Source organism: Pleurodeles waltl, chromosome 2_2 (genome assembly GCF_031143425.1).
Source record: "Pleurodeles waltl isolate 20211129_DDA chromosome 2_2, aPleWal1.hap1.20221129, whole genome shotgun sequence".
NCBI classification, from domain to species: Eukaryota; Metazoa; Chordata; class Amphibia; order Caudata; family Salamandridae; genus Pleurodeles; species Pleurodeles waltl.
The window spans coordinates 502667367-502694326 of NC_090439.1; the positions used below are offsets into that span (position 1 = coordinate 502667367).

The 26960-nt window shown below is 44.7% G+C and overlaps 1 protein-coding gene across 3 annotated transcripts in view; it reads left to right on the top strand.

Moving 5' to 3' along the window:
- The window catches only part of ABHD3 (abhydrolase domain containing 3, phospholipase), a 336327-nt gene extending 310993 nt beyond the window's left edge, over nt 1-25334 (top strand). For all 3 annotated transcript variants that reach the window (XM_069220002.1, XM_069220004.1, XM_069220005.1), the window contains one exon: nt 24388-25334. In XM_069220002.1, the coding sequence (XP_069076103.1) occupies nt 24388-24566 (179 nt within the window). In that variant the 3' untranslated portion in view covers nt 24567-25334. The remainder of the gene's footprint in view (nt 1-24387) is intronic.
- The last annotated feature ends 1626 nt before the right edge of the window (nt 25335-26960 follow it).

Genomic DNA, 26960 nt, shown 5'->3' on the forward strand with positions numbered 1-26960 from the left:
ACCATGCCCCCTCCAGAACCAGTGAAGAAAAGCATCCACTTGAGAGACTGGGGCTTTGCACTCCCCAGGAGCAAGCAGTGGGCAACCCACCCACTTGAGAGACTTGAGAGACTGTGGCTTTGCACTCCCAGGACCAGGCAGTGGGCAACCCACCCACTTGAGAGACTTGCGAAACTGTGGTTTTGCACTCCCCAAGACCAGGCAGTGGGCAACCCACCCACTTGAGAGACATGAGAGACTGTGGCTTTGCACTCCCCAGGAGCAAGTAGTGGGCATGGAGCCCCCTCGAGGAGCCGTGGCGTCGTCCCATCATCTGGCTGAGGTGCCCCTGAGGTACCTGTGTGTTTTCGATCTGATGCCCCTGCAGTGTTCTCTCCGTTTTGGGGCAGGTGTTATGTGTGGACTTCGCCCATGCTTTTTGGGACCAATGATCCACGGACATTTAATGGGACAGTGTACGGACTTGTGTACTTGCTGCTAATATTTATATATACTGATGATTATAAGTTATCTTGGCCTATCAGATTGTTCGATTATTACACTTGTTAAACTCATTTCATTTGGTCCTTGCGTTCCTTCAGGGGGTGACGGGTGTATCTGTGATGTGATTGGATATGTGTGTGTGTGTTGTGGGTGGAGGGTGCGGGTGTGCATCTGTGTGTCACTCTCTTTTCCTTCCTCCCCTTCCCGGTGTGCTAAGTGCAGTACTCACCGTGGTCGTCGCTGCCATCTTTGATGTTCCTGGAGGATGAGGAGTTAGACCAGCATCGGCAGGACCTGTAACTCGGGCTCCATGGCGTCCTGGTTGTTCGTAAAGTGTCAAAAGGTGAGTGGTTTCCCTTCTGTGTTCCGTTTCCGCCGTGCTTTTGATGGCGTTGATACCGCACCCGGAAAAGTTGGGGGATTGGTGCCTTGTAATAGTGTGGGCGGTACATTGGCTTCCGCCTGTCTGTTGGCGGTTACCGCTGCGGTGTTTGTTTCTACCGCCGTGGCGGTCGGAGTGTTCAATTGGCTGTCTGTGTTGGCTGTTTCCGCCATGGTCGTAATTCCAGCTTTTTTGCTGCCGGCCTGTTGGCGGTAGTACTGCTGCTTTATCACCGACCACCAGGGTTGTAATGAGGGCCATACGCCTTCAGACCGCCCGCCAGCCCAGCGGGAAAGAGGCTTCCACGATGAAGCCGGCTCCGAATCGAGCCGGCGGAGTGGAAGCTGTGCGACGGGTGCAGTTGCACCCGTCGCGTATTTCACTGTCTGCACAGCAGACAGTGAAATACATGTAGGGGCCCTCTTACGGGGGCCCCTGCAATGCCCATGCCAGTGGCATGGGCACTGCAGGGGCCCCCAGGGGCCCCGCGACTCCCCCTACCGCCATCCGGATCCCAGCGGTCGGACCGCCGGGATCTGGATGGCGGTAGGGGGGGTCGGAATCCCCGCGGCGGTGCAGCAAGCTGTGCCGCCGTGGAGGATTCAATGGGGCGGCGGTACACTGGCGGGAGCCCGCCAGTGGTGCCGGTCCGACCGCGGCTTTACCGCCGCGGTCGGAATCCCCATTGGAGCACCGCCGGCCTGTCGGCGGTGCTCCTGCGGTCCTCCGCCCTGGCGGTCAAAGACCGCCAGGGTCAGAATGAGGGCCATAGTCTGCTTCTGGGACTGCTCTGGAATAGGGCGTCATCGGCGGACCGATGTCTCGCAGGGGAATACCATGGAAAAATATACCACCCCGGTGCCCTTACCACAGCACCAGACCCGTCCAGGGGGGTCAGATGATATCCAGAGTGTGGCGATGACTACTGAGTAGCCATCGTGAGCCGAGATTCTTGCTGCTATTCAGGGTTCAAGGGTGGCTCTAGAAGGCAAGATAGAAATGGTGGCAGTTGAGGTGAACCTCCTCACAGCGGATCTTAGAAAGGTCTCCAACAAGGTCAAGGCGGCGGAGGGCTCTATTGTGGAGCTGCAGAGGGAGGTGGGGGTCTTGTGTAAGCAGATGGTGCAAGCTACTTCCAGGGTTGGAAAACTGGAGGCAAGACTGGAAGATGCTGAGGGCCGGTCTCTGCGGAATAACATAAGATTGCTGGGATTCCCGGAGAGTGCAGAGGGGTCGGCAGCTGAAACCTTTGTGGGAAACTGGATTAAGGATGTTCTGCAGCCGGCGGACCTCTCCAGAGTGTTTGTGGTGGAGCGTGCTCACAGGGCCCTCGTAGCACCTCCGCGGCCTGATGCACCTCCGAGGGCTATAATTGCTCATCTTCTAAACTACAAAGACAGAGACTGTGTTCTGAGGGCGGCCCGCGACTCCGACAGGGCGGTATTTGAGAACGGAAACATTTCCATCTATCCTGATTACACCAACAAGGTGCAAAACTCCTGAAAGAGTTTCCTTGAAGTAAAGGCGAAGCTCCGGACCATGAACCTCAGATATATGCTTCTCTATCCTGCACGCTTAAAGGTGCTTTCTGGATGCAAGTCTCACTTCTTCGAGCATCCGGAGGACGTTTGGAAATGGCTGGTGATGTGGGACAAGGCCACTCCGGGCAGTCTGGCAAGGACAGGTGTAGTGGCTCTTTGGGCCTCTGGAGCGGAGGGCCCACACTGGAGAATCTGTGGGGGAAACCTGTTGGAGGGCACTGTTGCTCGGGGTTTGGCTGTGGACCCTGCCCATAGGATTGAGATACAGCAGGGCAGAACAAAGGCGGTGGTGCCTGCTGGGTCAGCAGATGGGTCTGGTGGAGAGCTGAAACTGGGATCGGAGATGGTCCCTGACTTTGTCGCTGACATTTGGAGCTGACTGTCGTGCCCTCTATCAGGGGGCCTGTGTGTGATTAGTAGCAGTTGGTCTGTGAGAAGCGGCGCTCCGAGACTGATCAGGGTTTTGAAAGGGCACTATCTAAATTTGGGACATATTGGTTGGTGGAGGGTGCAACACTAATAACATTGAACAATGATGGTTTGGTTTGCGGGCAATAGTATGTTGTAGCCGGGGTGGGGGGTGGTCACTTCACGTTAGTGGTAGGTCTTTACAACTAAGTAGTTGGGGATTAGGCTGTTGTCCTGGCAGCACTTACGGAATGGATCTGCAGTATGGTGGTTTGTTTTCGTTGTTATACTGTCTATCCTGGGTAGGGGTTGGGGGCTGAAGGGGTTTGAGTGGCAAAGTTTGGCAACTTTTTATGTTGTTTTCACAGTGCAGGACTAATGGCAAGATATGCATGATGTACCTTCTTCGTCTTCCCATGGGGGGATGGAAGTCAGGGGGAGGCATTAATGTGGGAGGGATAACAGTTCAGTACCAATATGGGACGTAAGCTCAACATGTTGACGTGGAATCTTAGAAGGTTGAAGAGCTTCACCAAGCGTTATAGGGTACACTCCTTTTTAGAGAGACATAAGGTGCAAATTGCCTGTTTTCAGGAGATGCACATGACGGAGGAGGAAGCACAAAAACTGTCTAAAAAGTGTCAGGGTCAGTGATGAGCCAGTTAGGGTTATGGGACGGTTGGAGGCAGTTGCACTCGGAGGGCAAGGAATTCACCTGTCACTCTAGAAAACATAACACACATTCTCGGTTGGATAGGTTTCTCCTGGCCGGTCTTAACAGCTCTCAAGTTCTGGAGGTTACACATCTGGGTCGGTTTCTGTCCGATCACGCACCTGTTCTGATGCACTTACAATGGGGGGTAGTGGACACCAGTATTGCGCATAGTTGGCGTTTGCCTGCGGACTTCCTCACGGATGCGGGGTGCTGGGACGGGGTGGGTGAGGCCATTAATGGTTACATTAACTTGAATTGGAACACAACTGCATCTAGGGGGCTGGAGTGGGAGGCAATGAAGGCCATAGTTAGAGGGGTTTGCATTGGTACAGCATGTGGAGTATGCAGACGAATGGAGCAAGAACGGTTCTGGAGGCGAAGTTAGGGGATCTGCAGCAGCAGTTATCAAACACAAGAATAGCTGAAAGGGAGGAACTCTGGTTACACAAGGAGGTTAACAGTTGCTGGGATACTCTGAGTCAGGTCCCTTTTAAAGTATATAGGCAGTGCCTGCATCAGGAGGGTGATAAATCAGGCAAACTTTTGGCGTGGATTCTGAAAAGGGAGGTGGAGTCTCCTCCCATTCTGCATATTTGAAATGCTAGTGGTGAAGCGTTCACAAAGCGCACTGATATTCTATGGGTTTTGGCAGAACATTTACAGAAGGTATCAAGGGCTGGTGCAGTACCCCCAGAGGGAGGCGTGGGGGGATTTCTGAAACGGATGCTGCTTCCGCGATTGGAATTGGAAAGTAGGGAGGCCTTGGAGGTGGCGATTACTCTGGAGGAGGTGAACTAAGCGGCAGCTGCAATGTCCAAGTCCAGGTCCCCGGATAGTGACGGTTTTCCTGTAGAGTTGTATCAGACGTTTTCTTTGTCACTGCGGGAGAAGCACCTGGAGGTGTTTGAGGAAGCCTGTGTGAGTGGTATGTTGCCAGAATGTATGCGTCAGGGCATTGTGTGCTGGGTGGGGACCCCGGTGAAACCTTCATCGTATCGCCCACTCACCATGTTAAATAGCGATGTCAAGATACTGTGTAAGATCCTGGCCACTCGTCTACGTGAGGTGATTCGGGGTTTGGTACATGAGGATCAGTGTGGGTTTATCCCAGGTCGCAGCACGTCTTATATTCTGTGTCGTTTGGCACATGTTTTCCCATGAGACCGAGGGCGAGGAAACTGAATTGGTGCTGGTGTCCTTGGATCTCGAGAAGGTTTTTGATACGGTCGAGTGGGGCTATCTGCTGGAGGTTTTGCATGGAATGGGGTTCGTTTCTGGTTTCTGTGCTTCGGTTCGGCTGCTGTACACTGCCCCCACTGAACAGGTTCGGGTGGGGAGGAGCTATCAGACTCCTGGAAGATTGGTAGGTGTACAAGGCAGGGATGCCTGCTCTCGCCTCTCCTCTTTGCTCTTGCGGTGGAGCCACTAGCGATCTGGCTTCGAGAAGGGTTGGGCCCGTGGGGAATCTAGGTGGGGAAGACCACCCATGTGGTCTCTATGTATGCGAATTATGCATTGGTTTCTCTCCTGGAGCCCCGTGTCTCGGTTCGGATGTTGCTACAGAGGATGGATGTGTTCGGTGTCGTTTCTGGTCTTGGGGTAAACAGGAAAAAGTTGCTGCTGTTTCCCTTGGTGTCCCTCTGTGGTGTCCCCCGGGCTGACTTACCTAAGGCAGGTCTCAGGTGGGAGACTGAGAGTTTCCAGTATCTGGGCATTTGGGTTAGTCATACGGTGGCCGCGCATAACATGCATAATGTCGAGCGAGTGGTGGTTGGTTTGGAACCCTCTGTCTAGTTCTGGAATATATTACCTCTCTCTATAATGGGCAGGGCTGTTGTGGCAAAGATGGTCTTCCTGCAGCAGTGTCTGTACTTAGTCCAGAACTTGCTATACCTGTTGACTGCTCGACCTGTTTAATCGTTTGGACAGCCTCTTGATCTCCTTGGTGTGGGCTGGGCGACGTAGTAGGGGGGCTCTGTCGGTGTTGCAGAGGGATCTTGAGGGTGGAGGGCTGGGGATTCCCAATATTAGACATTATTATTATGCAGCGCACCTTCAATATGCCGCCAAGTGAATGGCAGATGCCGATAATTGGGAGAAGAGACTGTTTGCAGGATTCCTGGATGGTCAGGCATTGGCGCATCTATTGATGTCGGGGGTCGATCTGATCCAGCTACTCCCTACTTGGTCAGGTCCATTGCAGGAATCTGGGAACAGGCAGTCAAACACATGCTCCAACGGGTCCCCTTTGACAGAGACCTGAGAATATGGGATTTAGCACCCTTTTGGGATATGGAAAAGTTGATGTCTGTGGAAGCCTGGAGACTGGGTGGATGTGAGGTGGCTGGGGATCTGTACCCCAATGGGGAGTTCCTTTCCTTTACTGAAGCTAGGGATTTGTTTGGTTTGGGCCCTAGTCAATTCCTGCAGTACGCTAAAATTAAAAGTGTGGCACATGAGATCTGGAGTGGTTTCCCGGTAGCACCTAAGGCTTCTGTGGTGCTGAATGGCCTGATTAATTGGGGTGAAGGGACGCATAAAGCCCTTCGGGAGGATCAACCAGGTGTGATGAGTGTGGGGCGCAGGGTGTGGGAGAGTGACCTGGGGGCACCTATAGTGGATGCTGATTGGGATTTGGCCTTGTCTATGGTACATATGGATCATGTAATAATAGATTTCTAACTGCATTTTAACTTTCTACACAGAACGTACCTTACCCCCAGTCGGTTGAACAAGATTGACCCGAGGTGAAGAGCGGGGTGTCCTAGGTGTGGCACGCTGGGTGCTTCCTTTTTGCATTTGGCTTGGACTTGCAGAATGGTAAATCATTTCTGGCAGGAAGTAGTAGCAAAAGTGGAGGAGGTCACGGGTCTAGGGTTGGAGGCAACGCCGATGACCTGTCTCTTAGGAGTGGTGCAGAGGCTGTGGGGCCGGAACATTCAATATAAATTGGCACAGCTGCCACTGGTGTTGGCTAGGCGCAGGGTGGCAATTGGGTGGATGAGCACCCGGAATCCCTTGATCCCTGAATGGATATGGGACTTGATGGAATGGGGTACGGCTGAGGAACAACATATGCGTCTAATGCGTAAAGATGAAAAGGCGCCTATTGATTTGGCATCCTGGGGAACCTTCCTGGACCGGTTCTCGGGCGTGGAGGATACAAGCTCTGCAGATAGTACGGAAGATGAAGGAGGGGGAACACACACATTGAACATCTCGAACAGTTGACGGCCAATTATGGTCTCGACATCTTTCGGTTTTCCACTAGCTATATAATATCTGATCTCATGTGGATCCTGTGTGGGATGGGAGGGTTGGTGGGCAATATTGCTATAGTGAACGCTATTGGCTTCAAGCTTGGATCTAGCTCAATAACGTTTATTGGTACTGTATTGCACTAGGACTATTATATCTTGCAATAACTTGCTCTGCACTGTATGCTCATAGTTTATTAAATTCAATAAAAACTGTTTAAAACAAATAAATGCAACCAGATTGATCATGTGCTTCAGATACCCTATTTTTTTTATTCCTGTGCCAAGAGACTAAGGCTAGCACCCCTGCACAAACTGACTGGGTTATTTGTCTTGCTAACCCCTTGCAAGTGAGAGAATTTATTTACCCCATGCATGCACCATTTTACTGATCATACACAGGGGCAAAGAACCCCTGTAGGTGTGTGCTGAATAGATGTTAACCAGAACGTGCACATTTAACATGTTCTCTTAAGGGGCTTTTTGAGAGTGGACCCTTCATGGCTCTTCCCCCACGTGGAAGTATAGTGAAAGACTGCGTTCAATAGCCCTCTTTGGTGAAACTCGACCCGTATGCCAAGGTGCCCTTGCAAAAAATCTCTACAGTGCAACAAGAGCAGTGCTTTCAGTATCTGTGAGCCCTGGATCATGGGGGAGGGCTTTGCCTCCCTCTTAAGGGGTGGAGTTAAATATCTGTAGACAAACACAGAACATTGGGTGGGCCAGACTACTTTTTTTTGCGATGCACGCTCTTCTGTGCATGTACTGAATGTTATAGTTGTGCATATGGAGGGGTCTGTGTTTTGGGGTTTTGGGGTGGCATTGCCCCTTTAGAGGAACGTTAGAGGTGCTCCTGCACACACAATGAAACAGGGAAAGCCTTCCACCCTGGCAGTAGGTGGGAGCCCTGAATGTCACCACACGGTTCGGTGCAGTCTGGATAGTTGCACGGACGTTTTTCAGATCTCTGATCAAAGGTCAAGGAGCCTGTAGATAAACAGTGCTGATCTGATCAAGACTTCCAGCCGCAGATGCCTTATCTTAGGATATACCCAGGCATCAGATTGGATCGGGAAGATTTTTGAGCAGTTTCCCCTCCGCATCAGTAGGTAGCGTTGTTCGGCTCAGAGTCATTATTGTCAGTGTCATCCATGCCAGAACTGACATGCGCATTTCTTAAATAGGTGCCACCTGGTGCAGTGATGTCAGTTCCTTCCTTTTCGCACCAGATAGTGCTGATCTGGTCTGAGCTACCCCACAGTCAATTTTTTGACAGGCTTTTACATTGTTTTGTCAAATTTGTCTTGAGAAGTTTTCTCCTGGTGTGTGGTATGTTACCTAAGAAACCATCTGGTTTCAATCCATGTGGGACCTGTCACAGGCATATGTCATTGACAGACCCCCACTTGGTGTGTTTGTGGTACTTGGAGCAGGACCATGACTATAGGACCTGTGAGTACTACTGTGCCCTACATCTGAAGGCGATGAGGAAGCACTCCCTCAAACTCCTCGCTGCTAGATGTTGGTCAGCTCTGCAACCCTCAAGGTTAAAATTGCACAGAAGGTCCCAGGACTGTTCCTGGAGCCCTTCCTAAGGTTGTTGTTGCACTCTAAATCGTAGGGGAAATCCAGTAAGTCCCACAAACATAAAAAATCCAAGAAGTCAAAGAGGTCTTCGAATTTGCCACATCTGTCTAAGTTTTCTAATGAGACATGAGAAAGTCGCTCTCTAGGCCCCATGAGACTTCAAATGAGGGGTCATTTGTTTAGATCCTTCAAGGTTTTCCTATAGAAAGTTTAAATGAAAAAAATATTGAAATTGAGTTGAAAAAAACAGCCATTTCTGTCTACGTTTTCACCTGTAACTATGAAAGATTTTCAAAAGCATTATACAGTTACATTCACTGGACCCTTCTGGTTGCAGAGATATATAGGGTTTGTAGGTTCTCCAAAAACCCAAGCTACCCAGAACCAATAACTGAGCTGCACCTTGCAATGGTTTTCATTGTGTACCGGGTATACAGCAATTCATTTGGTAAAATATAGAGTGGATAATAAGTATCAAGGAAACCTATGTATTTCCGAAATGGGCACAAGATGTGGAGTTTAGAAGCAGTGATTATTTGCATATCTCTGAATTTGTGGGTACCTATACTAGCATGTGAATTAGAGGGCATGTCTCAAAATAACTTCTTTCCTGCACACTGTCTCACATTTAGAAGGTGTAAATGTAAAGAAAGAGAATGGTAACACTTGTTCTGCTATTCTGTATTCCCCCAAGTCTCCTAATAAAAATGGTACTGCACTTGTGTGGGTAGGCCTATTGCCCGTGACAGGAAATGCCCCAAAACGCAACATGGACACATCACATTTTTCCACTGAAAACGTACACGTTTTTTGCAAAGTGCCTAGCTGTGGGTTTGGGCTTTAGCTCAGCCAGCACCTAGAGAAATGTTGCAAACCTGTACATTTTTTAAAACTAGACACCTAGGGAAATCCAGCATGGGGTGACTTGTGGGGCTTTCACCAGGTTCTTTCACCCAGAATCCTTTGCAAAACTCAAAATGTATGTAAACAACACATTTTCCTCACATTTCAGTAATGGAAAGTTCTGGATTCTGAGTGCAGCCACAAACTTCCTTCCACCCAGCATTTCCCCACATCTCCCAATAAAACTGGCACCTCACTTCTGTCAGTAGGCCTAGTGCCCGCGATAGTAAATGCCCCAAAATACAACGTGGACACATCAGATTTTTCCACTGAAAATTGACCAGTTTTTTGCAAAGTGCCTAAGTGTGGATTTTGAGCTTTAGCTCAGCTGGCACTTGGAGAAACCAAGCAAACCTGTACATTTTTGAAAACGAGACACCTAGGGGAATCCAGGATGGGGTGACTTGTGGGGCTCCCATTAGCTTCTGTCACCCAAAATCCTTTGCAAACACCCAAATCTGTCTAAAAACACATTTTCCTCACATTTTTATGTATTAAAGTTCTGGAATCTGAGCAGAGCCGCAAACTTCCTTCCTTCCACCCAGCATCCCCCCAAGTCTCCTGATATAAATGGTACCTCACTTGTGTGGGTAGCCCTAGTGCCCCGAGAGTCACCGCCTCAAAAAGCAATGTGAACAGATCACATTTTTCCACTTAAAACTGACGTGTTTTTTGCAGTGTCTAGCTCTGGATATTAGGCTGTAGCTCAGCCGGCACATAGAACCTATAAAACCTGTACATTTTTTTAAACTAGACACCTCGGGAAATCTACAATGGGATGACTTGTGGGGCTCTCACCAGGTTCTGTCCCCCAGAATCCTTTGCAAACCTCAAAATGTGTCTAAAAAACAAATTTTCCTCACATTTCCTTGATGCAAAGTTCTGGAACCTGAGGGCAGCCACAACATTTTTACCACCCACCGTTCCCCCAAGTCTCCCAATAAGAAATGTGTGGTTGGGCCAAGTGCCCACCACAGCGAGGCACCCAAAGCGTAATTTGGACACATCAAAATTATCTATCACAAAACAACCTGTTTATGCAAGGAGGGCACCTGTGTTTTAGGTCCCAGACTAGGCGGCTGTCTAGAGAAAGCTACCAAACCCAGACATTTCTGAAAACTAGACACCTGGGGGTGTCCAGGAAGGTGTTTTGTGCTTGGATCCCCCAACGTTTTCTTACACGTAATCCGCTGCAAACCTCAAATTTAGCTAACAAATCATATTTTCCTCACATTTCTGTGTGGAATCACCTTGCTGGCACATATTTCCACCAACCAGCTTTCCCCTCAGTCTCTAGATAACAATGATACCCCACTTGTGTGGGTGCCCAAAGCAGAGTCACACTAAAAATTTATTTAAAAAAGCTGCTCTTATGAACACACTTTGGTGTCCCCTCAGTCTCTCACGTTTTTGACCCTTCTCTGTCGCAGACACTTGGCCCACCCACACAAGTGAGGCATAATTTTTATCTGAAGACCGAGGGGAATGCTGGTTGGTAGGAACATTGTGCCAGCACAGTGGCCCCACACAGAAATGTGAGGAAAATATGATTTTTTTTAGCTAACTTTGAGGTTTGCGAGGGATTCTGCGTAAGACAACATTGCGGGATCCACACAAGTTACACCTCCCTTGACTCCCCCGGGTGTCTAGATTTCAGAAATGTCTGGGGGTTGGGGTTTGATCTATTTCTCTAGATGGCTGCTGAGCCCAGGACCAAAAACCCAGGTACCCCCTTGCAAAAACAGGTCATTTTGTGATAGATAATTTTGATATCTCCACAACACGTTTTGAGCCCTTCCCTGTTGCAGGCACTTGGCCCACCCACACAGGTGAAGTAGCATTTTTATCTGGATACTGAGGGGAACTCTGGATGGTAGCAAATTTCTGGTTTGTTTCCGTTTCTGGAAGAAAATCACACAGAAATGCAAGTAAATATGTGATTTTAATCACATTTTGAGGTTTGCATGGCATTGTAGGTAAGACATTTTTTTGAAATCCACAAGAGGCACACAACCCTGTACTCCTGTGGGTATCTAGTTTTCAAACATATATAGAGTTGGTAGATTTTTCCTAGACATGAAGGTAGCACATTACCAAGTCTCTTACTTCTGTGATATCACAAACACTCAAATTGTGAAAAAAACGCCCTTAAGTTTTGTTAAAAAGACCCCTCACCCACCAACCTAGTTGGTGGCATGTGTCATCTTTGTGTCTCACCCGAGACACCTAGAGTGACAGGGGTGTGCTTCGATGCCTAATTGCAGTGGAGTGGTTTTTTTTTCGTGATAACATACATACTGGTTATATTTGGCACAGGGTGAGTGATGGTTCAATATAAACAATTTTATTGACAAGAGACTTCACAAAAATGAAATGCCCTGTTAATAATTGATAGGTCAAAAAACATAACCAATGACTCACAGCTCGTGAGACGTAAAGCCACGACAAGGTACCAACCGCTTTACCGGCCATTCACACACCTTTCATACGTGACACAAACAAGATGATTCACACCACAAGCTGCGGGCCCAGCACATTACAACATTCATGACATGAGACAATGTAGAAACTACATACACCCTGGCAGAGAAAGACAGAAAAGACAATTGTTACTGCACAACCATATGTTTATCAAGTAAACACACACATGCTGGTTGGAGTTGGCACAAGGGTGAGTGATGGTTCAGTAGATCAAATTTTAACAAGAGATTTCACAAAAATGCAATGTACTGTTAATAATTGAAAGGTCAAAAAACTGAGCCAGTGGCTCACAGCTTGTGAGCTATAAAGCTGCGTCAAAGCACCAAACGCTTTACAGTCCATTCACACACCTTTAATACGTGACACACACAAGACCATTCACACATTAAAACAATCACATCAACAGACAGCACCATTCAGGGGCCCATCACTTTCATACGCCACTTGCCTGACACAGCAATCACACTGGCTGATGGAGTGTGTTTGGCTATCACTGTGTGTAGTGACCAGCAGCAAGTTACTACTGACACACCGCCAGCCAAGCGCCAGCTCACACATACCGCCAGCCAAGCCCACACACAGCACCAGGCAAGCGCCAGTTCACACACGCCGCCAGCCTAGCTCCAGCTCACATACACTGCCAGCCTAGCACCAGCTCACACACTGCCAGCCAAGTGCCAGTCCACTCACACCACCATCACATTTTTTAACAAAAAAGAAAACACAAAACGATTGTAAGTAAATACAAAACTACAAACACAACAGCTCTAACTAAATACATCACACCATGCCAACCGTGAAACTGAACAAAAAATATAAAATGATACTGACCAGGCAACGCTGACAGGTACTCCCAAAAGTGGTTTTCTGTGTGATACATCCAAAATCAAGTGAGCACACACAGCCACGGTTTAGAAGGGCAATCAGGGCAGTGCTTACGACTCTCCTTCTGCATGTCTGTTTACATTCAGACTCTACATCTCTTACAGGGATTTTTTTGGGCATGGGAGGAATGTGATGAGAAAAGTGGCAATCATTCAATCTAGCGACATCCTCCACCACTCCAACTCTAGGAGCACTTGCTGGTTTCACTACAACAAGGCTGTCTATCACAGACTCCTGAAACTGAACAAACACCATCTTTCACTCTGGGGAACAATCTTTGAAGATGACAAAAGCATTGAAGGTTGCTAGATTAAACAAATGTATAGCCAACTTCTTGTACCAAATGTAATTCTTACAAACAGCACTGTAAGGTTCCAACCTCTGATCTACTCTAGCTACACCACTCATTTGCTTATTGTAGTCTAAAATGCCCACAGGTTTGCGCACTTCACCAACCTGACCCCAAACAGTCACAGGTGAAGTACTTTCATCATGGATGATAATCAGCATGTAGACATCCCTCCTGTCTACAAATTTCACAGCTAGCAGTTCATCAGTACGCAAGGCACTGCACTGTTCCCTCTCAAGGTTGTTTGCACACAAGCTCCGTTGGATAACCTTTACAATTAGAGCAGACTGTGACACAAGCATCAGTGTCCATTTTGAACAATTCACTGAACAATTGCAAAACAGTGTATAAGTTATCTGGTACAAATGGTGACCTTTGTTAAAAAGACCTCTACCGAGTTCCCACACAATTTTCTCACTGACTCCGAAAGTGGCCGGACAACCAGGGGTTTCAATCACTTACTAGTGTACACCCAGAAATTATTGACATATTCTGTACTACTCTCAGACAGCATATACATCTTAATTCCATAATGTGCCCTCTTGCTAGGAATGTACTGCCTAAAAAACAAATGGCCCTGGAACAGGACCAAAGACTTACATAGAGATTTCTTTCCCTGGAACATAGATCTGGAGCATAGATCTCTGAAAATGTATCTACAAAGTGAATAAGGACAAGCCGAATCTTAAAAAAACAGTCACAATCATGGTGATTTTGTTGCAAAGCTAAAGCATTATCAACAAAATGCAGCATCTGAAGCAGAAGCAAATACCGATCATGACTCTTGATTGCAGGAAATATGACAGTTGTCATCAAGGGACTGGCAGACCAGTATAAAGACAGTGATGGCTTCCTTAGTGAGCCTATCAAAAAAGGTAAACCCAAGAACTTCTTTAATTCTTCCAGATTTGTGATAGTCCACCGGGTAGGTAAAGAACAGGACTTGAGTCTGGCACTGTTGTCCCTCAAATACTGTTCAGCATACAAATTAGTCTGCCCAACTCTCACCCAAAAATACATCGTCCATAAACAACTGAAAGAAATTTATAGGCAAAAAGTTTCCAGTATACATCCTGCGACACCATTAAAGGCATGCAAAGCTGGCTGCACCATATTTGGGGCAACCCAGAGTTCAGCTCTTCCAGTGGGAAACCTTGTATCCCCAGGCTGCAATCCCGATGCCTCTTGCTACACTATCGGCACATCAGTATCCTCCACAAAAACAGGCACTTTATCCGCACTGAGAGTAGCTTCATCATTTGATTATTCCTCTTGGACAGTAAATTCACTGTCAGAACTTGCACTTCCTCGCCTGCCTTAGGTGCAGAGTCATTCTCCTAATCATGGGCAGAGGAAGATTAAAAAATCATACTAACAACCTGCTGAGCTGTAATCCTGCAGTTAGCCATGATCCTTACTAATAAAAGTAACTTGACAGCTACGTCAACAACAACTAACACTATGTAAAATAAGGAATAAACAAAGTGTGTATTTATCACAAATACCTAAATACTAAAAAATGATACCACTCACTTGCCAGAGACAGCTAGACTCACCAGCCTCTACTCTGCACAGACACAGCAAGCACCAACGATATCCCACTGAAAAGGAAAAACAAAATAAAATTACACATCAGACAACACAATACACATTGTGCATAAATTTAAGGAGATTTTCACACACAATAAAACATAAGTTAAATATGCTGCTATTGTTACACCCTTTACAAAAAGCTTATTAATGCATGGCAGTGATACTCTTCTGGAGTAAACAGTACAAAATGTTTTTTTACCAAACACATGCAACTACGCAAACTGCAGATGTACCACTGCCAAAACCACAAGTAGGAGTCACAGCAAAGGAATCAAAAGCTTTGAACTAGAATAAAAAGGAGAAGTAAAACATTATGATCCCAAATGCAAATAATGTGCCATTCCACAAACAATCCGCCACCAAACTTCCAGAAATGTTCCCTGGTCTCTAGTGGTTTTCTGCACCCCTTGGAAGCACATAAGCCTAGACAATGGCCGATCTGCCTCCAAGGGGGAAAGAAATGGCCAAAATACAAGCTACCTAAAGAGGAGCAACCCTTCCTTAAGGGGCTGCTCCTCAAACACAAAAATAATGCTCCACTTGAAGTCCCTGGTGACTATTGGTTTCTGCCACAAGAGCACCAGTCTTAGTACCGTTGGGTTGAGTCGTACTATATCAAAACTGCAATACATGAGAGCAGCGTTAGGATTGGCTGCAGGGCAGGCTGGGAGTCTATGCCTGGGAGCCTGCAGTGCAGCGGAGACCCGAGGAGCAACAGTGCAGCGGGCTCAAGGTAAGTTTTTTTTTCAATTATTTTGTTTTGTTCACCCGCCCCGCCACTTTGCTCCGCTGCCAGCCACGACTGGAAATATAGGGGGAAAAATAGGGGACAGAGAGTCCAAAGAGAGGGAGAAAAAGCACAGTTGACAATAGGAATGAGATAGACAGCGGAAGAGGAAGCGTCATATTTTCACAATGTTACATCATAAACATAACGCCATTGGATTTATGCAGCAAGGGAGGACCAAAGTATGCGGCAGGGCTGACTAAATTATGCAGCATAATGTGGCACATTTTCATTATTTTGAGTGTCAGTTGTTCACATTAACTTCATTTGAGCAAAGCTTTCACCACATTAGCATCAGTTTGATACCCAAGTACAGCACTAAGCAACAGAAAGGTGACTAGTCAGACTTTGCAAAGGGCCTACCACTGCGCAGCAACACGCCTGACTGCATTTTTAGTAGCTTTTGATCTTTTTGAGTTGGAAACATTTTATGATGAAATTGTCATATAATGCAGAAGATGATGAATTGAGTGGCAAATGCAACAAATCCATAACTGGGGAAGACGCAGCTGCTTCAAAATCACATAATTCCAGTTCCCCTGCATGTATATTATCGTGGATACTTTTTCATACTGTAACCATATTAGTTTCTCTTAATGATATATGCCAGGCAAGAATTCCGCAACAATAGTACATTTATTCTTTTACAATATAAATGGCACACATCCAAGCACAAACGAGATGATACAGTTGTGGGCATAATTCTTACTTGTGGGATGCACTTTATTTTCTCTGCTTTTTTATGGATAGCACTTAAATTCACACTTCTTCGTCGTCTAAGAACTTTAATTAAACCGATGTTTCTATGACCCACTTTTGATGACACTTAATTTACTGACCTTTGATCTTGAGTCCATTAAATGTTTGCAGCTTAAGTCCGGTTCTGGCCCCACCTAAATTCTACAGCTCATTTGGGTGAGTACCTACACTTATTTTTCCCATTTTGAGCATTGGTTATATCAGTTAATACGTGAATTACAAGAGGTGATTAGGGTACCAGTTACAATAACACATCCATATTCTAGGTAGTATTTAACAACTGAGTATTCAGCTGAGGTGCGCGGATAACTGGGCGTCAATCACCACCCCTACGTTAGAACAGTTAGAGACCACTCACCAAGGCAATCTTGTCACAGCTGATCTGCACCCTCAGGTTATTCTGTCACAAATATGATAGATATCCTGCCCGCCGTTTTACAATTTCCATAAGAAATAATGGAATCATAATACTCTAAATCAGGCCCAATGTGTCAGTGAAGGCATTTTGAGTCTTTTCTTTATCTTTGATGTTTTGTGAATACTTCTTAGAAGTAGTTCAGTCTAATACATCTGTACCAGTAGTAACATCAGCCCCTGCAGTGTGGGGGGCCAAGCTTGAGAGCACAGTACACTGACTGGGCCTGGGACCAGTTAGTGTTAGTTTGATATGCTCGATTTTTCTGGCAGTGGGGCAACGTGGTAGGTGATAGGCAGGGATGAGGGGGTGTTTCCATGCACTTTGCAGGGGGCCAGCCCTCAAGTTTCGTTGCACCACTGATTTGGAGCCCGCAGTAAATAGCATGTTTACTGTGTGGTCTTCAGGAGAATGCTTACTCTATAGCTAGACTTCATTTCCATTTTTCTTATCCTGATTTGAGGTCCAATCTCTGTTGGTTTGTGGTTGATGTGTTGTTATGCTTGTGGCTCAGATTGCTCGTTTTGTTTATATCTACTTTTGTTTGTCTACACTTTTTAAATATATTCACAACAAGCTGTCTCTTGTGTGAGTACTCATTTTGAAATGATGCTTGACTTTTGTTTTTCACCTTTTTGTTATTGATTGGTACCTTCACCACAGATGTGGGCTCATGTTTTAATTGTAAATACCATGATGTAATCCTGTATTTATTCTTGGTCTGATTGTAGCCCTTTCAGTAATAATAGTTAATCTCATGTGGAGAAAATTTACAGTAATTTTTATTTTCATTTACTGATCACAAAGTTCGTTATCTGTATCATTGCATTCAGCAGTAACAGGAAAAGTGTCCTTCTTGGGCATAAGTGGGGCAGGTTCAACCCTGCTGGTGTTAGTTGTGGTGTCTAGCTGCCACAGACCATGGTGGAAGGCTGCTGAGTGAAGAGTGAACCTGCATCAAAGCAACCTAGCAAGTCCTCGTCTTCCATTGATGAGAGAACTGAGATCGACATTCACCCTTGGCACTTAGAGATCACCTTTTCTTTGGGTACCCCTCAAAATGATTTCACTAAAGTGATGGGTGGTTGCTGGGACACCATTGGAGGGCCAGCTAAAGAGCCTCATTGGCATTGGCATGCTAGTGACCCAGGAGAACATAATGCCTTTTAATCCTCTTGTGCTGGGGATGAATGCTGGCCAGCCTACAGAAAAGTTGGGCTCACCTCTTGCACCATTCTTGAGCTCTCGCCCTGCTGATGGCAAACCTTTCTCAGCGACTAGGGAATGCTGCTGATGGCTGGCAGCCTCATGGCACCCACAACTAATGGTAACAAGCAATTAATTCTCATTTCTTTTCCTGTATTAAAGCAAATACATGGTGGTTCCCCTATAAAACTCTGGCTCAGTTGAACTATGACCAAGTCAGTGAACTTCCTCACCCTCAAATAGTTCTACTGAGCATCGTGATTGGGAACCACTAAAGCATGCCAAAGCTACTTATACATCTTATGTGGATAGTTCACCCTTTTTGATTCTAACGCAAATAATCGGACTAACAAACATTCCTTATAATTCATCGGCTGGCCTCCACCGCCCATCCGTGCATGGGGCACGCAGCACTGTCAGCTTCTACTCAGTGACAATATTGCATCCCACATTGCCAGGTAAGGCCATTTTTGTCTGGCTTGAGCAAATGCTTTGAGACTCCCTGAAAATGAAATCTTGTTTATTCCAAAGAAAACAGATGGTGATCCATTGTTTGTAATGCTCCCCAATTTGTTTTAAAAAAGAAGGTAACAATTTTCGGACAGATTTAGCTGAATTGAAACTCACACTTGTATTCGCTTGTTTCTTCTCTGAAAATGTTGATTCAATGTGAGACAGCTTTCGAAGACCTCTTTTAGTAAGCTCTAATTTGATTGATGCCATCTCTCTCAGGGAGTGTGCTCGTCTTTGTAGAAATTGGGATGCAGCTCCTGTGGTAAAAAATGACTATGCTTGGAATTTTGTGTTAAGTTGTTTTTTTAACTGTTTCTAGTCTTTTCTAACAACACTGCATGATTGGTCACACCATTTATGGATGGTGGACTACATCCTCAGATTTATAACTGGGACACATATAATTGCTTTCCCAGCTAGGTATTTCAACAATACTTGTCACAGGACCATGGGTCACTACTTTTCATACTTTAATCTTCCATTAAAGGTCTGCTGCTGGTTAATTTCATTTTCTGTTTATGTCCATGCCCAAATCATTCAGATATTATCCACCAAAACAAAACAGGTAAAACGTTTGCTGCCATTACCTCAGTAATCTTCTGTTATCTACTTTGCCTCCTGAGTCGGTCGCTGACATCCATGACCACTTAGACCAAATTATTCAAACCTGCTAAAATTATCAGGCTTTCTGTACCTCATCCAGCATTCTTAAACTACATTTTCGTCACCCCTAGTTTCAGATTTCTGTTCTAGTTCCAGTATGTCACGCCTTTCAGCTTCTTCTTTGTCTCTGCCGCTCACAGCTTTCTGGTAGCAGTGACCTAACTGCTCATTGTATTATCATATCCCCTCCAATTTTAGAGAAGCATGGTCACCCGATTCTGATTTAAAAAAATCTCCCAGCACCTACAGAATTGTTGCCAACTTTCTCTAACTCTGTAATTATACCAGACAATGTCCAGCCAGTTGCAGCATAATCCAGATCAACATCCTTTCTCACAACCTCCAACCTATGTTTTCCCCCTAACATGGAATACATTTCATCATGTTCACATTTATGAATGAGCTGTTTTGGAAAAAGAGAGCTGTCCTATTATGATACTTTTGGGCGTGGCTGTCTGCAGCCATCCATACTCTGGATCACAAACTGGAAATTGTACAACTCCCTGCTTTCACAGACAACCTCTAAAGTTTCTTTTCACGTGTTCTCTGACCCCCAGACCACCTCTTGACTTCAGTGTTCCTCCAGGATCCTTAATGTACACGGACCATCAACAACGGTTTTTATCCACTTCATCTGCCTGAAGTGTCTAGAAGAGGCTGTTCTCTACAGGCAAAGATCTACAGTACCTGGTCTTTCAGGGCATCATCTGTTGGACTTCTGCCCATGTTTCAGGATATGGATTTATCATAAAAAAGCTTATCTTCATGTTTTGAAAATTATGCTTCTTATCTCATAAGCTCTTAAATCACAACTTAAAACTGCACCTCCATTAGGTAAACATCTTCACGTAACCTTTAGAACCGGGTCAGCAACCATCTCTTTAGTAAGAGATCCTTATGTTCAATGAAAGTCATCCGAGCTACCAATAATATTAGTACTGGAGTGTTCTAATAGTCACTACCTCAGTGAAGACTGCATTAGTGGCCACCGCAAGATTATCACCATTAATCACCCCAGTACATCAGGCAGGGTTTCCAGCATTAGCATAAAAATGCAGTTGCCAATTTGGAATGTCTTTACATAGGTAATACTAACAGTCATAGCTTTAACATCCCTGACACCAAGGTAATATGTCTCCCCAGCACTTTACAATTTATCACTCAAAAATCAGCTTTAAGTATACTCTGGAAATGCAACAATTTTTCTCCAAAGATAAACCTAGAAGATACACGTTTTCATCTCAAATACACACTTTTCAATTTTGATATACATATATTAATTCAGACAAGCAAGAGCTTTAAATTTAGCAGGCTGGGCAGCATGCAGGAATGCTACTTACAGGTAGCCTGATAGCCCAAGTGGGTCCTGTTCAGGCTGCAGTCACAACTGCAGTGTCTTTTTGCAACCTGTTTCCCCCTGAGGGAGGTAGAGGGGATGCCGGATAGTCCTGTGGCATATCAGAACTAGAAAGGTGGCCCTTCACAATTCCGTATTTGCACCACAGCCAGTATCCTACCACTCTTTAGTCATAGGGGATCTACACACAAGAGTTGGGTGGAGACAGCCCCATTTGCCAGATTAAGCTAAAGTCTTGCTAAGTTCGCTGATTGGGACATTTAGGGTAACTTTGTGGGCGCGTGAGCTCCTAGGTGCTTTTTGCAATTGACATCTGTAGCAAGAAGCGATGAGCCCCTCTTTGAGGCATACATTGTCTGGAGATGCCAGTAGCAGGTTATCCTTGAGGTAGTCCTGGCTCTGGGAGAATGAGACATCTGGTCAGATTGGAGCAGCTATATCCTACAGACCTGAAAAGTTACAGAACTCTGTTGGGCTAGTTACACAAGGCAGCACATCGGATTCAGGGGACTCTTGGTTGAGTCTGTAAATTGAGGGCCCCATGACATCTTCAAAGAGGGAAAGGGACCAGGCAGATAAGACAATTACCCCACAAAATTCAGACACACAGCTAAAAAACTGGCTAATGAACTTCCTTGTGGCCAGAAGCTGAAGCTACTTTCACAAAAAAAAACTCATGGGTTCAGAGGATGAGTTCTCATCTCTAAGATACAGTGATAAAGCAGGAACTCAAGGAAGTAAAGAGAGATTTAAATTTTCACTAGAGGAATTGTGTGATGATAAAATGAGTAATTGAAGTTGACAAGGGTATAACATTTCCAGTTAAAAGAAAAGGTAATGGGAGCAGCGAGAAAGAGAGTGGACTTTATCTTCTAGGGGCATCTGGTTCTCCTATTTAAGGGCCTCTCAGTTTCCATGCTGCAAAAAAAGGAGGGCCTTCGAATGGGTGATGGATTTCTTGTACACACATGACTTAGATTATCAACTAGACCACCTATTTTGAATTAATCTTTCAGTGGCAGGGGAGAGGAATGTGCAATGGAGAAGATGGAGTTGTGGGATATCTTGCAAGGGAACTAGGTGATAGTTGAGTTTGTGAAACAGAAGTTACTGGGATGTTTTTGCAGTTTGTTACGTGTTAAAGGACGGCATAAGGATTGGAGGAAGGAGTCAGCAGTTGTGCTTCTTCAAAGAATGAAAGCATATTGGGTTGAGGTATGCTCCAATGCTCTTATTCTACATTGGGTAGTGAATGAAATGCTCACATGTACGCCCTTTCGTGGAAGTGGGCTAAAATCCAGGAGTGAGAGAATGGTGACCCTCCAGGCCCTAAAATTTGCAACATATTATCTATCCTGGAAACTCACTTGCGCAATCAAGACACTTGGAGACTCGGGTTCTCCTCTTTCCGTCTGCAGTATTTCATCTCAATTAAGTCATAGACAAAAGAGATGGGCCTATTGAGTGCTCCACATACCGACTTCAAGACACATTTATGGGTATTGGCTGCTTTTGACTGGAATGCTGTAGGTTGAATAGTGGTCAGGATCAGGAGCCCTTTCTCAGGGTAACAGCTCCAAAATTACTCAATAAGACCTCAGGGCTAATTATAGTCGAAGCCTGGAACTTAGTACTGGATAACCAACTAGATACACAGAATAAAGACTGGGAGTACAGTGTTATTCTCAGGGGGAAGGCCGTAGGTGTGTATCTGGGCTGGGGCTACTAAATATATCAGAGGGGGACACCTCTAAATTTGACTATTTTAATTTTTCAGCATCCCATAAATGCTATGCTACAACATACATTATACTGATAAACTTCCCTCTGAGCACGTCTTAAAGTAGTAGAACAAAATGTGCAGGTGCTATTGGGCCATGATCAGCACATTTGTTTGGGACAGGTGGATCAAAAAAGTGATCCTTGTTGGTGTCTCAGTGAGTGACTATTTAGGGATATTGTGTCTCGGAATCCAGTCCATATTAATGAATAGCTTCTCAATGATACAGATCACTGCAGCCTAGAAGTAGTTTATCACTCCCTCAAAACAGTTAAGTGGCTACTAGGGGGCCCTGCATGGCAGAGCTGGCTAGATTGAAGAACATTAGGGAGAAAGTAGTATGCCCATGGGAGCTCAAGCAAAAGCTGTAACAGAAGGTGAGGTGGAAAATACTAGCTGTTCGTGGCCAGATACACCATGAGGAGTTTACTAAGTTGGAATTCTCGTTTGCCAAGATCCTTTCAGTAAAATCAGTCCACTTATTTGAACAGCCCAAGCAATCTTCCTTTTTGTTTGTTGTCAGATGCATCTTTTGTTCTCAGACGCTAGGCCGACACACCACCATAAAGTCCTCTTGCACCAGAAGGGACACTGAGGGCTCTTGGATGGATCACCTTTTCCCTCAGTTTACTTCCTTTTTATCTACGCTCTTCATGCCATTTTCTTCTGAGCCTCAACTAAAAGTGCAGAAGTGTGTCCCAGGATGACTTCTGCAACTTGAGACAGAGGAGTACTGAAATTGTTTATCCTTATATGTGATTTTCGTTTTTGTGCGGATCTGCAGTCAATGTCTTACCTCATCTGACATTTCTTTAAGATTGAAAGAAGATTCTCTGGTTAATAAAGTACAGTGCAGCAAATATCTTTAGTATTTCCGATGGGGCTTCTCCAATTTATTGGGGCAGATATACTTTTACAGGCAACAGACCCTTTGCTAACAGCTTTTGCTAGATTTAAAATCTGATTGCCAGTTGTCCAGCTGTCAGGGTTGTACTACTGAATAACGACTCCAACAATATCCCGGTGCAAGAATATCGAGGGCAGAATTGTGAGGGAACAAAATATAAAAAGATAAATGCATATAGGGAAGTATAGGTTTACTACTCCTAATGCCACATCTGTATACCTTGAAGATAAAAGTACCACATAGGCACATCTATGTGGAGCTAGGTATAGGATATTTAGACTTACCTGTAGATATTATATTTTTGATATTCTGTCCTCTGTATTGTGGCCCAAAGGAGCACTCTGCTGCCTGTTAGATCACAGGTTGGTTTAAAACTGGATTCCTCTTTTTCTAGAGTTTGGCAGAGAGGGTTGTATGTCAGAATATCGTGTAACAGAAATACTGTCTGGCATAAATATTGTGTCTTAAATATGGTTTTTAGAAATATCATCTCAGTGAGTGTAGATTTTCTATTATTGACTCCAAAGGGACAATATTTTTGAAGGTGCTATTTAGGACACAATGTTTATGTCAGGCAATATTCTGACAAGTTTTTGGTACCACACACCTTATGCTAATGCGTAGCAGTAGCTTAATAACTCATCTGGGGCAAATAAAAGTTGTTTTGAGAGTTATGACCTGCGGCTTCTAAAGGAATACTGGGGCCAATATGATTGACTAACTTGCTGATGAGGTGGGTGAGTTTAAGATGGGGGCGCGGTCTCTGATGTGGAAGGGGCATGGTCTTGCAGGCTAGTTTCAGTGCACCTCCCGATGCAGTGACATAAAAAGACTTAAGTGTATTCGGATCTATCAGAGGCGTTGGTGTGGAGGAAGGCCCATACAGATAATTTCTCTGCTTTCAGTTGGCAATTTCCAGATTTTCCTACGGTGTGTGACACCTCTAGGATATTTCAGATAGGCAGCTGTTTGCCAAGCTAGCAGTCCAGCAGGTTTCACGAGCATCTAGCATTGACACCATTCCTATACCAGACAACTAGAGCAACGTTTTCCAGGTTGCAAGAAGAGAAACAGTTTGTCCCAGCAGAATTGTCCTTGAACCTATATGCTCCTGGATGCCAATTCCAGTTTCTAGAAACATGAAGATCTTGATGGTGTTCATTAAAGTAGCAGAATTAGTTCTATTTGTAAATACTTGGCTAAAATGACACCCAGTGCCTTTTATACCATAAAATAAATATTTATTTCCTTTGAGTTTTAGGAGATTCTTGATCCATGAGATTGGTGTGCCAATGTACTGTACTGATGAAAGTTTTACCTAGCAGAGAAATCAATACAAACTGATTTAAAAAGTTTAATCTGCCTAAGAATATTTTCTAATATCTAATATGTTTGTCCTGTTTCTTTGTCTTCCAGCAATTCCTGTCGAAAGTGCCAAACAAAATCCACATGTCGCTTTGGTGTTGACTCATCATGGAGGCCATATTGGTTTCCTAGAGGGATTATGGCCAAGGCAGAGCACTTACATGGACAGACTCTTCAGACAGTTTGCTCAGGCTGTGTTTGAACATGAAGATGCAGTCTCTAGCATGTGAATTCTCAAGATAATGATATCTTAGATCATCCTCGATGCGCATAGTCAAGATCTGATCAAGGCATCTCAGCTAACTGCACAACGTTTACCAGTACTAGTCTTTGAAGTTAAGCCAGTAGACCTAATGAAGAGAATATGTGCAAAAATGTTTTGAATTAAGCCTTTGTAGCAAGAAATTAGCAGAAACAAAGGGTTTCACTTTTGTATTTTATTTTTTCATATGTTACCAATAATGACCTTAAAGGAAATAGCCCTCTCTCCAGGTATTGAATTGCACTTAATTATTGCCATACACACACAGAATACAATTCCTCAGGGTTTTAATTTACACCAGGATATTTACAATTTTATTATTTTTTTGTAGAAAACCAAATAACTTGTAATGGCACTTAATGTCCATCAGCCTTTTCTGGCTTTTTAGTTGCATGGGTTATTGCTGCCGGAATGTAGCTGAAAGATCATTCGCCTGTTTAGAAAGCACTGATTGCTTTTTTTTGGTTCGGAAACCTATTGAGATATGAAACATGAATGCAGAGGTGCTCTAGTCATTTCATGTAACCTTTAGCTTAAATCATAGATTTCAAAGGCTTTGGTCTTTTTCTGCAAATTATGTGGATACTCCTTGAGCATTGTAAGTTGTCCAATTTATTTTTTAAGACGGCAATACCATGTTTGTCTTATTTATGTGATAGCCTCTTTAGCTGAATTAACATATTTATTGAAAAAATCTAAAAACTACTGAAATTAAACCAATGTAATTTTAAAACCATTGGTCATTTGTGTACTGTGATTTTGTAAATGCAAAATCAATGTGAAAGCGAGATAGTCAAATACAAACATCTGCCTTCTTCCATCCGAATAAGACATTCATCGGTAATAAAAATGTTGATGTCAAAAGTAAATATATTTGAGAATTGTGCCAAAATAATCGATGTATGAAAGACTGAATAACTTTTGCCACAATTTTGATGACAATTATGAAAATGCATTGTGTGTAAACCCTGAGATTGCCACTGTGTTCTTTCCTGTGCCATATGACAAGACTATATGCCAACATTCACCCCCTGTATGGTAAACCCATCAGTTCCATGTTCGTCTGCTGACTTTAAAAGATGGTAGTGATCCATGGTCCTGTTGTTTTTGTGACTCTCCCTTAATGGACTGTCTTTATTTTATATTTATCTGTGTGCACAAGGTGGCTTTGTACCATCCCATTCCTCTTACTCTCAGTGGCTTACCTAGGCAAGGGGTGATGAAAGAGAGTTCACTTTATTTAGGTTAATCCTTGCAGTAGTTAGAACGCAGTGTTTGGGCAAGTATTTACTACATCTGCCCTAGTAGCTGCTTTCACCCTCTACATGTTATTCACAAGTCACTGGATCTTCTGTGCCGAACAAGAACCAGTTCTTAAGAGAACACTTTAGCAATCCCAGAAAAATCTCAGAAATTTACCCAAAGGGCTCATCGTGTATTGAGGTGGCACCAGCCTTGAAACCAGTTATTGTGATCTCCTGTACCAGTAGAGGGTGAAAGGTATTCGGACCTGAATCACTCACCTAGCCCTTTCCTTGCCAAAGGAGAAGACATAAAGAATATTGAATGGTATGCTTTGTTGCATCTTAATGGAGGAGGAAGCTCACACTGATGCTGTCCAATAATCTGCAAATTAGACTATTGCCATGTCATTACTTATTTATTTATGTATGTTGGATTTATATATAGAGTGGCATTTTACATGAACTGGTTACGGATGGAGTTGAAAATGGCCCTAGCAGCTGGGTCACCCCCAAGCGTCTGCCTTTTACCCTCCACTTTTTGCTGACTTATTTTGCTGGCCTTTTTGCTCTGAGCACTTTATCATTGCTGGTGCGTGCTAAAGTGAATGTGCTTCCCCCCTAAACACGGTAACATTGGTGTATACACAATTGGCATCTTAATTCATTCATAGGTCCCTTGTAAAGTGGTATACCATATACCCAGGGCTTATAGATTAAATGCTTCTCGTGGTCCTGCAGCATTGATTGTGTCACCCTCATAAGTAGCCTTTCAAACCTGCCCAGGCCTGCCATTGTACAACCTGTGTGCAGTCTCCCAGCCACTTTGACTTGGCTTTTAAAACCTCTTGCCAAGCCTTAAACTCCCACTTTTCGTATTACATATAAGTCTCCCCTAAGGCAGGCCCTATGTAGCCCATAGGGCAGGGTGTTAATTAGGTAAAAGACATGACATGTACTTTTGTACTTTTAAGTGTTACATGTACTGGTAGTGAAAATCTTCCAAAGTCATTTTTCACTACTGTGAGGCCTACTTCTCTCACAGGCCAGCAATGGGAATACCTTACTATGGGGGTCATTCCAACCACGGCGGGCTGCGGAAGCCGCCCGCCTGGCGGGAA